At 42.6% G+C, this 16,543-nt stretch overlaps 1 protein-coding gene across 1 annotated transcript in view; it reads right to left on the bottom strand.

Moving 5' to 3' along the window:
* Positions 1-582: 582 nt before the first annotated feature.
* The window catches only part of DLAT (dihydrolipoamide S-acetyltransferase), a 31,764-nt gene continuing 15,803 nt past the window's right edge, over positions 583-16,543 (bottom strand). The window contains exons 8-14 of the mRNA XM_036992797.2: positions 12,485-12,552; positions 11,540-11,632; positions 11,097-11,204; positions 6,239-6,354; positions 3,150-3,312; positions 2,505-2,641; positions 583-1,924 (exon numbers count right to left, since the gene is read on the bottom strand). Of these exons, the coding sequence (XP_036848692.1) occupies positions 1,795-1,924; positions 2,505-2,641; positions 3,150-3,312; positions 6,239-6,354; positions 11,097-11,204; positions 11,540-11,632; positions 12,485-12,552 (815 nt within the window). The 3' untranslated portion in view covers positions 583-1,794. The remainder of the gene's footprint in view (positions 1,925-2,504; positions 2,642-3,149; positions 3,313-6,238; positions 6,355-11,096; positions 11,205-11,539; positions 11,633-12,484; positions 12,553-16,543) is intronic.

The raw sequence follows: 16,543 nt of genomic DNA on the forward strand, positions 1-16,543 counted from the left end.
AGACACACTGAAACAGTTTACAACTGATTTTTAAACAATGTAATCTGAACCAAAAACACTATCTCTAACTTTTATTTCACTCTGATAAGAGAAATAGACCCAATCCAGATTTAGATTATAGCTCAGATTAACTTTTAACTCAAAGTAATTTTTCTTGGAAGGCAACCTTTTCATTTTCTTTCAGGGGAACAACAGATCCATAGCATTAGTGAAAAATGAAGTATCTTTGAAGTTTAATTTTTTTTAACCATATGTGGCTCATACTGACGATGGTCCCTTGTGATAAACTTATACTTCTGCATAATCTTCAGTTCACACTAAATCACTATTTACTGAAAAGGCAGATTAACGTATTGGGTTGTGTTCATAATAATACAGCAAGGGACATATCTGTGAATATGGGGAGTGCGATCTGTGCACCATGTAGCGATGAACATTTGGCAATAGATTCAGCACTGGAAAGACCTGAATTTCAGGGGATAGCTCCACACTTTACATACGTGACAGGGGGTAGCACTGGTCAGATTTATTCTAGTCATACACAATTCCAAATATTAAAGCATATCAACAGGAAGCCTAGAATAGTGATAATGTTCCCAATTCATTTTATTATCCTAAATATCATCTCCTCCTTCCCCCAAAGGTCAATTGTAACAAAATGGAAAAAAAGGTTTAGGCTGAAAAGGTAGCAAGCAACATAAATAATGTTTTTGTCTCCACAGGGTTTTAGGGCATTCTTATTTTACATGACACAGCTCTGGGATAGGAAAACACAGAACACCTTTTTGAACACACCGAACATTGTTTACTTTACCCAAGTAGAAATGACCCTTGGAGTCCATCACCATCTTTCAGCACTCCAAACTGTCCACCCACTCACCTCCCGCCCTTCCTCTTCTCAGACAGGACTTGGTGAGAAATGAACTTTGGCACATACCTCACTAGGAAACATATTTTACATATATACACTTATTCCATAGTTAACTAATACAGTTTGCCAACGTTATTTGAATAGTAAATTCTGGTAATTAAGTTCACTTGCATATATCAACCAATTAATCTTGGAAGAAAAATTCTATTTTCATAATTTGTTAGATTTTATAAAATAAGCAATTTTTAAAAATTTGGAGGTGATTGTCAAATTCTCCTCTCAGAATTACACATTTTTATTTAAATAAATACCCACACAAATTTTCATTTATAGCAAGTAGCTGGTTTATATTTATATCTTCATCTCAAGAGGGTAAAACCACCATATGGGATTCATAGAAAAACAAAGAACATTTGGTTGAATAAGTCTAAGAAAATGTTGACTTTTAAAGTTTCACTTATTTTCCCTGGAATTCTAACCCTTTCCATCCATGATAAACCAAGATTGTGTAACAAAAAATTTAAATTAGAATTAAATTCTAAAACCAAGCTTCAAGTGAAACTAATTTTCTTAACTTCTGTTTTCCTCAAATCTAAGCAAAACATTTGAGGCAATTAAGTTTCAAAACCTCAAGGTTTTATCCAGGTTACTTTTATGTAAGTGTCTCAACAGGGAGCCACAATTCTACGTCTACATTTCCCAGTGGAAATACCCATCACCAAAGGGAGAGGCCACAGGTCCCTTAGCTGGGTGTAATTGACATTTTAAAAAATTCAGTGATGCCCATTACAAATAACTTATCTGGACGACTCAAAAGTAACTGGTTAACTTTAAAATAAAAAGAACCACCTGTTTCATAACATATTTATATCTTTACAAGAATGAACCAATGTGACTTGAGAAAGTAGAAATTCTTGAGTTAATTATAACAACATGGTGATAGGTTTTTCAAGGTACTTTCTAAACTCAGCAAGCCATTGGGCTCCAACAGCCCCGTCTACCACCCGATGATCGCAGCTGAGTGTGACGGACATCATGTGAGCCACATCGAATCTAGAAAAAGATAGAAACATTATTAGGTATTCTGGAAGCAACCACTAGACTGGTCGGTAACCAGCCCAAATGCCGACTCCTGCCCTGTAAGATCCCAACCAGGTAACATCATTTTCCACCCACCCTCACGTCCTGTAACCTCCAGCTCAAACTAATAGCTTGAAGGAATGGACCAAACAGCCATCTGGAGCACAAGCCTACTGTAACCATAGCCCACAGGCCAAACCTCACAAAAGGCAGGTTTACTGGAACTAATTTATGTATTGCCTTAGCCTGCTGTCATACTATAATGGCGGAGTGTGTGCGCCAGAGGCCATGTGACCCAGAAAGCCTGAAGTATTTATTATCCAGCTCTTAAACAGTAAGCTGACCCCTGACCTAGAGTAAATAAAGGCTTCCCGTCTCAAAGGGGGACTAACTGCATTTAGTAAGAGTCACTGCCCTGAGAAACTTTTCTATACTTATGTCTGATTCTACCTGAAGTTCCAAATGCCATGCCATAGTTACGAAACTGAGACTCAAAAACAGCTACAGTGTAAAGGAAGTGAGCAGGCAGCGTCCTCTCCACTTCGGCACTAACCCTTTTTCACTGTCTGCTGGAACCAGTCTGTCCTCTGAGGCACCAACTGCCAAAATACATGCCTGGGGTGGGTTAATAATAGCAGAGAAGTTCTTAATTCCAAACATGCCTAAATTGGAGATTGTAAAAGTGCCACCCTAGAGAAACAAAAATTAAACAACACAGATCAGAAAAAAGAAGGGTTTTGTGAAAAGACCTTAAGAAAAACTTTTACCTGAGGCGAGGCCTCTGAGTGCTCTGAGAGGAAGAGGGGGGAGGGACGACTATGCTGGCTGACCCCAGGGACCATTCAAACTGCGTGCACACATCAAAATACTGCTTTCTATACCTTAAATATATCCAGTTCCTGTTTGCTAATTACACATCAATAAGGCTCACTGACAAGAGTAAAAAAAGGCCTGAGTGTCTCAGTTTCCTGAAAATATACAACCATTTCAACATGAACAAGGCCGTTGTGTGGCTTTTGCAAATCATTGGAAATGTCTTATTTTCAGCTTTTGATGGGTTACTGCATTTTTATTTTGGGGACCTTGGGTCAGGACACAAGGTAGGAAATCAAAAGGCGGAAAATGTAGTTAGAGCCTAGTGCCGAGCTCAAAAAACAACTTAATTCTTAATATTCGAAGGTAAGTAGTAACACCTTACCTGGAACTCCTGTGGCTGTAGCTTACCCTCTCGTGCTCTGGTTGCTAAGGAAACGACATCGTTAGCAATGGTTTCCAGCCCTTTGACATGTGCGTTAAACACAATGGGCGTGATGAGTCCGGCAGGGGTGCTGACGGCCACGCTGATATCTACAACGTGATTTCTAGTTAAAAAGAAACAAGAAAAATCTCAGCAATCAACACTGTGGGTCAGCAGCTTCCATGTCAAGTCATGCGAGAAGATGGACATTTACTTCAGTCTATGGGGCTATTCAGCCAGATAGGGATCCTTCCTGGTTTTTGCACTGCTGCGCCTGCTCCCTGGTATGTGCTTCTTAAAGATGGATAAGCTGTGTCATCCGCTGGTCACTGTGCACTAAGTCCTCCCCCACCGCATCTGCCTTGACTATTCATGGCATAGGTGGAAAACAAAGGTTGGCATTCATTGAGCATTACACAGAACTCCTTGGACTTTGAGACCCAGTGGACGGGCTGGAGGTGAGTCTGCAAGGTGACCTTGGAGGGAAAGGGCTACACTGGGAGAAACCGCAGGTGGCAGTGGCTCAGAGCACAGAGGCAGGAATCCTAATCTTCAGCACATCATGGGTACCTTTGCATCTGGGTCCCTTTTCAGACTTTATTTTTTAATATAGAAAATACTCAAATACCAAAAAAACAAAAAACCAACTATACTGAAATTCAGTTATCAAACGAATTAAAGAACAAAATTGTGACATATGTATTTCTGTATTAACAAGATCTTGCAGCAGGTCCAATGTTATCTGAATAAATCTGCAACTGCAGTGTGGTAAGAGTAACAGCTGATTTTTACTGAGCAGCACAAGTTCTATTAATGCCGCCTCAATTTGTTCCACACATTTATAACAGGAGGAAATGCTAAATTTCACTTAGAAGTTAGTGGACAAGAATTTTTTTTTTTCCCCTATCCAAGGTCCCAAACTCCTAAGTTATATCCATAGTCCCCTTGGGGTCTGTGCAAGGGCCTCACTGAAGTGCCCTGCAATCAAGAAAAAGCTAAAAAAAAAAAAAGCTAAAACCTCCATGAAGGAGTAACCCCAGCTCCTTCCCAGCACAAACTGTAGCAGATTATAGGTACCAAATCTCTCAACATGTCCAAGCTGGCCAGAGGTGGAAGGCCTTTGGCACTTGGAAATACAGGGACCTGCTCTGATTACTGTGTGTGACCCTTAGCAGCTCCCACAATGGGATCTGGCCAACATATCACAGAGCAAATACTACTTTCTTAGTCATCCTGCTACTACAAAATCATGTGCTTGATCATCTTCCTCCAGAGGGAGTAAGGATGGTGTTTCCTCTCCTGTTCTCCACCGATCCAACAACAGGACACACCCAACAAGTGCTGGCTGGCTGTAGGAATGAATGAAGGGCATCCGGTAAGAGTCAACGGACAGTTCACAGAATCTGCCCTGCTGCCTTGGTGTGTTCATCTGAGTAGGGTTTTCTTCAGTTGTCCTTAAAAGGTCAAACATGAATTTACCCTATGACCCAGCAATTCCATTTCAAGGAATCGACCTTAGACAAATGGAAACATGTCAACACAAAGACTTGTACACAAATATTACCAACAGATACATCTGAAAGATACATTTATGTCTTAATCCCGGAACCTATCGATGTGACTTGTTTAGTAGAAAGGTCTCTGCAGGTCACTTAGGATCCTGAGATGACATCATCCTGGATCATCTGGGTGAGTCCTAAGTCCAATGCGAAGTGTCCTTTTAAGAGGCAGAAGAGAAGACGGTACACTGAGGGGGTTACAGGAAGACAGAGGCAGGGCTGGAGTCAGGCAGCCCCAAGCCTAGGGCTGTCCGGAGCCAACGGAAGGCAGAAGATTCTCCCCCGGAGTCTGTGAGGGGCACAGCCCTGCCCACATACTGACTGTGGACTGCTGGCCTTCAAAGCCATAAGAGAATAAACTTTTGTTTTAAGTCCCAGTTCTGTGGTGGTTTGTAGTGGGCGCCCTACTGAACTGATACAGGCCAGAAGGAATAGGAAGAGCCTCGGAAGTTCTCCAACTGGGGTGTCCAAGGGAAAGGTCAGAATCCCGGTATCACCTAGTAAGTGTGACAAAGCTGAGAAGTGGTTCAGGGCTCTCCTGGGGTGTTTCACGAAGAATCAGTGGTGCGTGCACGAGGCAGGGGTCAGGGCGAGCCGGGCGAGCACTCGCGGAGCCACGGGGCTGAGCCGGCACACGGCACGGGCACGGGCGTCAGCACTGAACACTGATCTGCCCAAAATCTGTGCTGTAGTCAGGCAGGCAGGGTGGTGGGATGTGTCAGAGCTAAATCTTAACCTTCTTGATGGGAACTCATTCAATAAAGTAAAAGAAATGAAAAAGCCACAAAAGGCAACAGAAAAATGTTATCTAGAAATATGAAGGCAAATACTAGAAGAAGTAACAGCTTAGAAGCTGTGTTTGCTCCCTGGGAGTGGATCTGAGATTAAAGGTTGAGTGGGTCATAGTAGGCCATGGAGCAACCATTATTTTCATAAAAATTAAATTAATATAAAAGTCTACACAGTAGAAAAAGCTTAGGTTTATGGGTCAGAATCATGGTTCTAATCACAGTTCCTCTGCTCACTAACATACAACTCAGGGCAAGTTACTTAACTCACCGAGACTCAGTTTCTTCATCTGGAAAACGGGGTTGCAGGCACCTAACTCATCAGGTGGGCATCAGGGTTGAGAGCAACAAACACTGAGCCCCAAGCCAGTCACATGCCACTGACATATTAACAAACGCTGTTTGGGGTTTTGTTTTTAGCTCTTCCCCGAAGTTCATCAGCGCTAATGGTGAACACAAGCCATTTCCACACTGCTTTGCGAGGGTTGTTACTGACTTGATTATTCATTGTCTGCACGCTCACCTCCTTTCCTGAACTCACACAAAGCAGCAGCAGTCTTATCATAAATGGCTGTATGTTGTTATAAAACCATTTTGCTACGTACAATTCCTTTTCTCCTTAAGCTGTGAACTCCCACTTACTTGTCAGGTAACACGAGAGAACTGCTGATGGGTATGACCTTCTCGGCAGTGTTATACTTACTGTCTTATAACTGTGTCCAGCCAAGAAGAATTTGCTTCAGGAACTTTTAAACATGCCAAAGCTGATGCTTTTATGATGAAGTCATTGACAGAAATTTTGCCTCTCCCTTCTAACATCTGCAAAGACAAGAAACCATTGTAGTTTCGTAAATTCTCTTCCCAAAGACTGGAATATATAAACTTGGGCTGGGGAGTAATACAAATGTCCTGAGGTACAAAGGATGGAATGAAACCCAAAGTCGGTTCTCCTATCTTTTTAAATAGAGGCTTCACAGCTGTAAGTTTCCTTCTAAACTCTGCTTTAGCTACATCCCGTAAGTTACAGTACGTTCTATCTTCATTTTCAGTTATCTCAACAAACCAAAAGTTGGTTCTTTGAAAAAAATCAACAAAATGATGATCATTTAGCCAGACTGACAAAGGAAAAGAAGGCTTCAAATTCCTAACATAAGAAATGTAGTGGTGGACATTAGTATCCACTTCCCAGAAATAAAAGGGACTTTGGGTAATACCATGAAGGACCATATGCCAACAAATCAGTAACCTAGAAAGACACAAACTAACAAAACTGAATAAAAAATAAACAGAACCTATGAACAGATCTGAAACTACTAGAGATATTAAATCAGCAACTTAAACATTACCCACATAGTAAAGTCTAGATCCAGATGGCTTTATTTGTGAATTCTACCAAACAGTTAAAGAATATCAATTCTTCACAAACTCTTCCAAAAATACTGAAGAGGTGGGAACACATCCCACTCATTCTATTCTGACGCCAGTATTAGCCTAATAACAAAACCAGACCAAGATACCACAATAAAAGAGAAAAACCCCCAAAAAACTATAGGGTGGTAACTCTTATAGATGCAAAAATCCTCAAAAAAAAAAAAAACTCTACCAAACTGAATCCAGCAATATATGAAAAGAATTACTCACCACGACCAGAAGGGATTTGTACTAGGAATGCAAGGTGGTTGTTAACAACCAAAAATCAATTAATGTAATAATTAATGCCCTAAAAGAATATAAGCCAAAACTGCATGGCCATCTCAGTAGACACAGAAAAAGTATCTCACAAAATTTAACACCCCTTTATGAGAAGAACACTTAACAAATATCCTCAACCTGAGGATAGAATAGATCTCTGAAAACTTCACAGTGATCAGACCTCAGTGATGAAAGATTTATTTCCCCCTAAGATGAAGAACAGGAAAGGATGCCCATGCTGGCCACTTCAACACTGTCCTGGACATGCTAGACAGAGAAGTCAGGCCAGAAATGGAAGTAAAAGCCATCCAGATTAGAAAGACAAAAGCAAGACTATCCTAATTTGCAGATGACATGATTTTGTATAGAGAAAATCCTAAGGAACACACTAAAAAAATTAAGTTGCAGGACACAAAAGCAACTGCACAAGAACAATAAACAATCTGTAGTATCAGAAAGAATAAAATACCAAGGAATAAATTTAACAAATGAAGTGCAAAAACTTACACTCTAAAAGTCATAAGAATTGTTGAAAGAATGTAAAGAAATAAGTAAATGGCAAGACATCCCGTGTTTGTGGAGACAGCAACACTTACTACTATTAAGATGCCAGCACTTCCCAAATTGATCCACAGATTCAATGAAATCACTATCCCTATAGAAAATATACAAAACAGGCAAATGTCTAAATCAGAAAGCAGATTAGTGGCTGTCTGGGGCTGCGGAGGATGGGAAGATTGGGGTGAGGGTCATTGCAAAGGGGTGCCTGGTTTCATTTTGGGGTGATGAAAATGTTCTAAAATTTATTGTGGTTGCAATCCCTATCAAAATACCAATGACATTTTCCACAGAACTAGAGCAAATTATCCTAAAATTTATATGGAACTCCAAAAAAACACCAAATAGCTAAAGCAATCTTAAGAATGATGAAAAATGCTGTATCACACTCCCTGCTTTTAAACTATCCTACAAAGCTACAGCAACCAAAACAGTATGCTGCTGGCACAGAAACAGACACATCACAGGTCAGCGGAACAGAGTAGAGCGCCTAGAAATAAACCCATACTTACATGGTCGGCTGACACATGACAAAGGAGGCAAGAATGTGCCATAAGATATATTAAGATGTACTTACAAGAGACTCTTCAATAAACGGCGTTGGCTATATGACAACTTTTGGAATTGGATCACTGTCTTACACAAAAATAAATTCAAAATGGATTAAAGGCCTAATTAAAGACCTGAAACCATTAAACTCCCAGAAGAAAACATAGGTAGTAAATGCTCAAATATCAGCATGAGTAACTTTTTCTGGATATGTCTTCCCAGACCAGAGAAACAAAAGCAAAAATAAACAAGTGGGACTGCATCAAACTAAAAAGTTTCTGCACAGCACAGGAAACCATCAACAAAATGAAAAGGAAACCTGAATAAGAGAAGATTTTTGTAAATGATATATCTGATAAGGGGCTAATATCCAAAATACATAAAGAACTCATACAACTCAACATCAAAAAACAGTAATAATCTGATTTTAAAATGGATGGAATCCTGAATAGACATTTTTTCAAAGACATACAGATAGCCAAGAGACATAAAAAGATGCTCCACATCGCTCATCATACAAGGGACATGCAAATCAAAACTACACCTCACACCTGTCAGAATGGCCACTATCCAAAAGACAAGAAATAACAAGTGTTGGAGAAGACACGGCGTAAAGAAAAACCTTATACACTGCTGGTGGGATTGCAAATTGAAAACAAGCTACTAGAGAAAAGAGTATGGAGGTTTCTCAAGAAACTGAATATAGACTACCATGGAACCCACTAGTTCCACTTCTGGGTATTTACCCAAAGGAAAAAAAAATCACCAATGCAAAAAGATATGTGCACCCCTATGTTTATTGCATTATTTACAACAGCCAAGATATGGAAGCAACCTAAGTGTCCATCAATAGATGAACTGATAAAACAACAGAATATTACTTCAGCCGTAAGAAAGAATGAAATCCTGCCATTTGTGACAACATGGATGGATCTAGAGAGTATACCATGCTAAGTGAAATAGGCCAGGAGGAGAAAGACAGACACCCATATGATTTCACTTATATGTGGAATCTAAAAAACAAACGAATAAAACAGAAACAGAAAAATTACAATCTACCGTGTGATGCTCATACAACTGAATATACTAAAAGCCACCGAACTGTAAACTTTAAATGAGTGAATGGTATGCAAATTACATCTAAATTAAATGGTTTAAAAGAATTGAACAAAATAATCCCCTGGACATATATTTTTTATGCCTAATTTCCAAATAAATTAATTCAAAATAGTTTAAGTATGCCATCATCTTTAACCCCTGTAGCACATACAGATCTCTGCTGATGCTTCATTGCTTTACCCACTCACTCACTCATTCGTGCCTCTAGTATTGAGTCTGCTCTGTGCTGGGCATATGACTCTGAAGCCCTGGGTATAAAGCACTGAAAAGAACGGGTAAAAATTCTACTCTAGGGAGCAAAGGTTCTAAAAGGGGTGGGTAGATAATAAGTAAGTAAAACATGTAGTTTGTTAGTTAGTGTTAAGTGCTAAGGAGAAAAATAAAGGAAGGCGGAAAACTACAGAGAGAATTCACTAGTCACCCCACTCCTCTTCCCTTAATTTTAGAATAAAGTGACCAGAGAAGGCGACACTAAGTCAAACCCTTAATTTGGTGAAGGAGGAAGCCAGGTGGATACCAGGAGAAGAGTGCTCCACACAGAGGGGGTGGCAAGTGCCGAAGGCCCTCAGCAGGAGCACACCGCAGAGTCTGTAGGACTAGCTAGGCAGCGGCTGCGTGCGTGCAGCCGAGGAAGCGATGGGAAGCGGGAGGGAGGAGGTCGGGGACGGAGCGAGGGCCTGTGTGCCTGGAGCGTCTTTCACATCCCTCCCTTCTGCTCCGCTCTTAGTGCAGCCCTGGTTCGGACCCTCATCACCGTCGTGTCGTGCTGCTGTTGTGAGCTTTGCCAGGATATATTTATCAGACTGACCTTTGTTGAACTACTGTTACCATTATGTTTTTTACTGGTTTCTTATTTAACTAATCAAATCCAAATTCTTCTGCTTATACATTAAGGTTTTCTCTAAACCAGCAACTGTACATACACTCCAGAAAAGATAATCTACTTCATACATACACTGTACTTATTTCCTTTTGATGCACTTTACCTTTATATGCTATCATTACAATGGACTTTCTCCAAGTTCCCTCCAATCCAAACCCTTCCTGCTCTCCACGGCTCAAACAAGTCCTTCTAAGCCGCTGTGAGGCCCCCAACCACTTGCACCGATCTCCCCCTCCTCTCAACTCCTGCAACGTTTAACCTGCACAATGTGACTCAGCAGACAAGGGTGTTACTATAAAGAGACTGATTCAGAATGAATATTTTTATTTTAATAAGTGGCCTCCTCTGTTTCACATGCATCATTTCCTCACTATCTCATTTCGATCTTGCTCGTGGAGGAGGAGGACTACCCCGTTATGCTGTGTTCTCGAAGGTGCCTTATGCTGGACACTAAGTGGGGGCTTGTAAACAAAAGTAAATACAGGTGCTTACCTACCGTAAGAGACTCAAGTGGTCGCACAGAATCGTAGTGATGCTGCTAGGCTAAAACGGATCCACAGCAAAGTCAACTTTAAATGATAAACTTTAATCAAGGGTTAGAAAATGAAAATTCTCCAGGACATTCTTGGCAAGTTAAAATTAAGATGACACCAATTTTCCATCACCAACTGGTATTATAACAAAAAACATGGACAAAATGTAAATGTTTAATGGGGAAAAACATTTTTAGATTTAGAGTTGGAATTTCCAGACCTTTTACCTTATTAAGTTCTTTCCGTACCAACAAAACTTCTCCCATATTTACATCAATAGAAAGGTAATAATGAGGTATGGTTTGCTTAGATTGCATTAACCGCTGTGCAATAACCTGAAATCAAAGAGATCCAAAAGTCAATCATCTTGAGTTAAGACCTCACCTAATTCAGAGCTCTGCTGTCCCTCCCCTGCTCCCTGGTGACACTTATCCAGGCACAATTAGAGCTGGAAGACCAAGGACCGACCAGAACACAGCCCTTTCTAATAGTGTTTAGTCAGGACATGTGTCTGCTTATCCTAAGTATTCAACCGGCCAAACCACGTATCTTAATCATCAAAGATCCCCAACTAAAAGTGTGTTAGTGTTTCAAAGTACAGAGGCAGTTAAACAACCAAGTAAAGGTGTCCGGAGCAGCTCTGGCTCCAGATTTATGGAAATACTCTTACTCGACGGATGTTGCTGACTGGGGTATCTGTGAAGACACCTGTAGGAACCGGTACCACTCCTGGGCCTGGGGAAGCCACGGCAGCTGCTGGAGCCTATGGGGGGTGAAAAAGCTCTTAGTAAATGTGGCTTAGTCTTAGCAAAAACAACCGGGGACAAATGCCAGTGACTCTCTGACCAATGGCAAAGAAAAAATTAAAAGGCTTATAGAAAAACAGTATTTTCTATCTCAGAGAAGCAAAAAAGACTTAGATTTGGATCCTCCTTGTTTAAGAGTTTTGTTTTTAATTACTATACTTAGCATTCTGCAATCATGTTTTAAGTGTCATTATTCTTCAAGCCAGAGAATATTCAATAATTTTATGTCAAAATAATTGTTTTTGCAAAACTGTTTTCAAGAAAAGCAAAGCATTCTTAAACTGAAAGGATTAAGAGATAAACAAGATAGTTCATTTTCTTGAATAGCACTAAGAAGAAACAATGACAAATTTTTCATTTTAAAGCAAACATCTAAATAACTAAATCATTTTCCTTTCAGCTAATTATCTTAGCACCTTAACCAATCAAACAGAAGATGACTTAATCTCTGTGTTAACCCTAGTTAACACTTAAACCCTAGTCAACCCAACTGGTAAACATGCTTTTAAAAATAGGGCCTGAATGAGAAGAGAGGATACATTAGGAAACTAGAGTATCAATACTCAGGAAAACACACAATAATTTGGAATTCACATTAATGGAGCATATCATCTTTGCTTCTGTATATGAATGACAGCACATTTCTATCTATAGACGGCTAGCCAGTGAAATTAGACAAAAGAAAACACAGTTCTGGTCAAGCTATTTCATTCATAAGTAATGCACCAAAGGATCTAACAGGCTGGACAAGACACTTTGCAGGGACAAACTGCAAAAACAAAACAAAAAAAAAGCCAAATGAAACTCACAGGAGCAGCTTTAGAAGGCACAAAAGAGTCTATGTCCTTCTTAATGATTCTGCCTTCTGGTCCTGTCCCTGGAAGAAACACAAATATCATATACCACTGATTCCTCAAGTTCTAAGGCTCTCTACCAGAAACCCTCTGAAGGGACCCCTACCTTAACCCTGCCCCAAAAAGTTCTCCCTGAAAATACCAGCTTTTGTCAACTGCTAACTCCCCGAGTTCTCCTGCTTGTTTACAATAGTGGCTCTTTCCTTAACCAGAGCAAATAAAGTTTCTCTCCTTTAGAGTTTTACCTAAGTAAGGTAACACCTGGTTTCTCCATCTCTTTTACTATTAAATTGGGAAATACTGGAATAATACTGAGTATAACTTATACTACTAAAGGGAAATCTAGCTACTGCCCCTGGTTAGCTCCAAGACTCCTTCCTGAGCCCTTGAAACAAATCTCATTTGGGATCATAACAAATTCCCTTTGTACAGAGTCAACAGGTACAGTAACTGTTTGGACAAACCAGGTAAGTCAATTTCACCCCAAACAGGGTGATACTCAGTCACAATCATCTCCTCTTTAGAATCTTTCCTCCTTTAAGGGATCACAGCCTCCCCCCCGCAGCGAGGCACCCAACGGGCCTGTGACAGACTGTGAGGGAGACAGGTGCAGCGTCAGTGAGGAAACACCCTCAAAGTTCACTCAAAAGGCTTGATTTTGTTTTCATTCAATAGCCTTCCTCCTCCCATTCACAGCCTCCTAGGTTTAACTGGGGACCCAAAGATGATCCTGAACCTCTCCTTCTAGGGAGACCCAGAATTTAGTTGCCCAAGTACCTTCTACACTGCTCCCGCTTCTAGAAAACATTTGGGCAACTGACTCAGCTTCCCCCAGGGCAGACTTTTCAAAGGCTTCTCGCCGTGTGCTGTTTGTCCCCACGCTTTCCCTCCAGTATGAAAAATGAGTTGGCTGGGATCGTTCACCCTCACCAGGAGCTCCAGAACAGGGGCAGCGGGACTTCTATCAGACTCCCCTCCAAACGAGATGGAGGCACACCCCCCTTACCATCGAGGGCTGACTGGACACTGCAGAGCCTTCTGCCTTCTGCCTTCAGCCACCCACAGGGGTTTCCTGACTATAAGGGGTTTAAATCTGTGCTCCTTCTGCCTATCTCCCCAAGAAGGCACAGGAAGCCACCATAAAGCAGGGGAGAACGTTCACCAGGAGAGAAAAATGTAGGGCTATTGTCAGACATCAACTGGATAGATGATTACAGTCACTTAATTTGACCTGGTCTCCATTCTCATCAGTAGGACAGAGATCAAAACACCAGCTTCTGCCCAGGAATGTTGTGAGGATGAAACGGGGTGGCGATAGCATAGTGCCTTGCATCAGAGGAACAGAAAACGTACACTGGCGCCTGGACACAAATCAAACCCAGCCCATCAGGGCCGCAGCTCTGAAACAGTTTCTCCTCAGATGATCACACTTTGGCCAAAGGTGCTAATAATCTGTCTGTCCAGGGAGGGACAACCAGCACCAATGATGTCATCAGCCCCTGACACTCCCATAAAAGTGACAACTCTTGGACCATAGGTTCTGAAGAGCTTCTGGGTTGGAGAACACATCATGTGGTACCCACAGCGGGCACGGCAGCGCACACCCACCTCTGCACAACGGCCTACCTGGTCCTATGCAGCTCTTCTGTTTGGCTACCCCTTAGCTGGAAGCCCATCACAGTAAGTCAAGCGCTCTTCCAGGTTCCCTGGGCCGTGCTAGTGAACGGCCAAACCCGAGGGAGTCTTGGGAGCTCCTGGCTTGCAGCCAGCGGTTCAGTGCAGGTGGTCCCCAGGACCTGCCACCAACACCTACAGTGGGGGCGGGCTTCTGGGACGAGGCTCTTGAACAGGTGGCGTCTGATGCTAACCCTGGAGAGTCAGTGTCTTAAGAGGACTGAGTTGCTGGACATCTAGTTGATGTCAGAGAGAGAACTGACTGCTGGTGTGGAAAAAACACCTTTGGTGTCAGAATCCCTGGTCCTCCCAGCTCACCTCTGTCACTCCCTCCCCCCGCTGCGATCCCTTCAGCCTCACCAGGACCTCCGCTCGGCTGGCCCCTCCGCTCTCACCCGTCATCTCCCGCCTCCCCTTCCTCCTCGGCCGCTCACACTCTGTGCAGCACTGTCATCGCTCTGCCATGCTTGCTTCCCAACAGCAGCACAGGGCGGCTCGGCGCGCCGGGGAAGGGACACACACCTGCTGGCTGACTGCGCCGACTCGGAGCCACAGACCCGAACCGGACACACAGACCTCCCAGACTATGAACCACGTTCCCCTTGAACTCGCCTTCCCGTCTCTGGGATCAGCCCCGCCCATTTCTCCGGCCTCGCACACTCAGCTCTCCAGCTGGTTGCCTCACTTCATACTCTCTGGAGCGGCCAGAGACGAACTTTCCTCATCTTCTACCAGCAAACCTAAAAACCCATCCCGTATTTTCTTCTTCCCTGTAAAAACAGACAAAACGTCCCTAATTCCTACCCAAGGCCAATCCCATCCCTTCTTATGTTCTCAGATACTTCGTTCCCTGCCAGATCTTCCTGTCCTGCCGCGTGTTCTGCATCATCAACTGGTCCCTTCCCATCAGGCCACTGGGTCTCAGCCAGCACAGCGGTGTTCCCCGGGGACATCTGGTAATGTCCAAAGATATTTTTGGTTCTCACAAGTGGGGAATGCTACTACCATGGAGTGAATAGAAACCAAAGATGCTGCTAAATATCCCATAACGCAGAGGACACCTTCCACCCCTAAAATATCACCTGGTCACGTAGCCAGCAGTGCCACAGCCGAGACTGCACTCAGACCCCTCCTGCTATAGCCTTTCCAAACGCTCTCTCGAACCCATATCCTCCTGAAGCTGCACCTCTATCTCTACGCCTTCCTGCACTGTTCACATCCGACCTACCCAGACGCCCCCACTGCACCGCCCTTCTTCTAAAACGACTGCTACCCCACATCCAGTCCCTGACTAAGGCCTGCTGATTCTATGGCAAATGCATCTCGAAGCTGGTTCTTCCACTTCCCACTCTCCCCACCCCGTCTAAGCCACCATCATCAGCTCAGCAACAGCATCATAGCAGGTGTCTTGGCTTTAAGACACATTTGCACAGAGCAACCAAATCATTTTTTAAAAATATGATCTGGCAATTCTTTCAACCTTCCAATGGCTTGCTACTATACTTTAATAAAATCCAAATTCTCCCGGGACCTGTGGAGTCCTGTGAGCCCTCCGTTTCCGACCTCGCCTTCCACAAGCAGACCCACGGCTCACGGTACTGCAGTAACACTGGCCCCCTTTAGGCTCCCCAACGTGCCAAGTTCTTTCTCCCTTCAGCCTGTGTCCCCCTGGCCTCTGCCCAAGATGCTTTTCCCCGTTTTCACACAGTCGGCTCACAGCTGACTCCTCTTATTTCAGGGCAGATCCGATGTCCCCGCATCCGAAAGACCTTCCCCAACGGCCTCCCTAAATGTGGCTGTATTCACTCTGCCGCTCACTAGGTGACCAGCTGGTTTCTTTCTCAGTATTCAAACTGTCTTACTTAGTAATAAGTTATGAACATAACAACTAATGGTTATGTATGCTTTCTATGTGCAGACACTATTTATCAACTTATTTAACCCTCACAACTATCAGGTATCACGTTTAAACACAAATGAAGAAACTGTGAGGTAAAAGCCACACACTAGTGTATGGCACGACTGGGCCGGAAACCAACCAGGCCACCAGGGCCCATCCTCTGGGGCCACGCACTCCCCGTCTGTTCACTTACTTCATTGTCAGTGATTCCAGCATCTGAAACCGGAAGCCTGTCTGTCTTACAAACACGTGTGGATGCGTAAACACTGATGAGTATTGTTTAAATAATAACAAATGGATCACCTAGCTCTAAATGAATGATAAAAATAGTGATTTTCCTACTTACATCTTTAGTAAGGTAGCCAGTGTTGCTAAATATCTGATAAATGGTTCCCCTTCACTTGTCTGAATTCTTCAGGATTTAATTAGTTATTAACCCA

This window comes from Manis javanica, chromosome 6 (genome assembly GCF_040802235.1).
Source record: "Manis javanica isolate MJ-LG chromosome 6, MJ_LKY, whole genome shotgun sequence".
Taxonomy (NCBI): domain Eukaryota; kingdom Metazoa; phylum Chordata; class Mammalia; order Pholidota; family Manidae; genus Manis; species Manis javanica.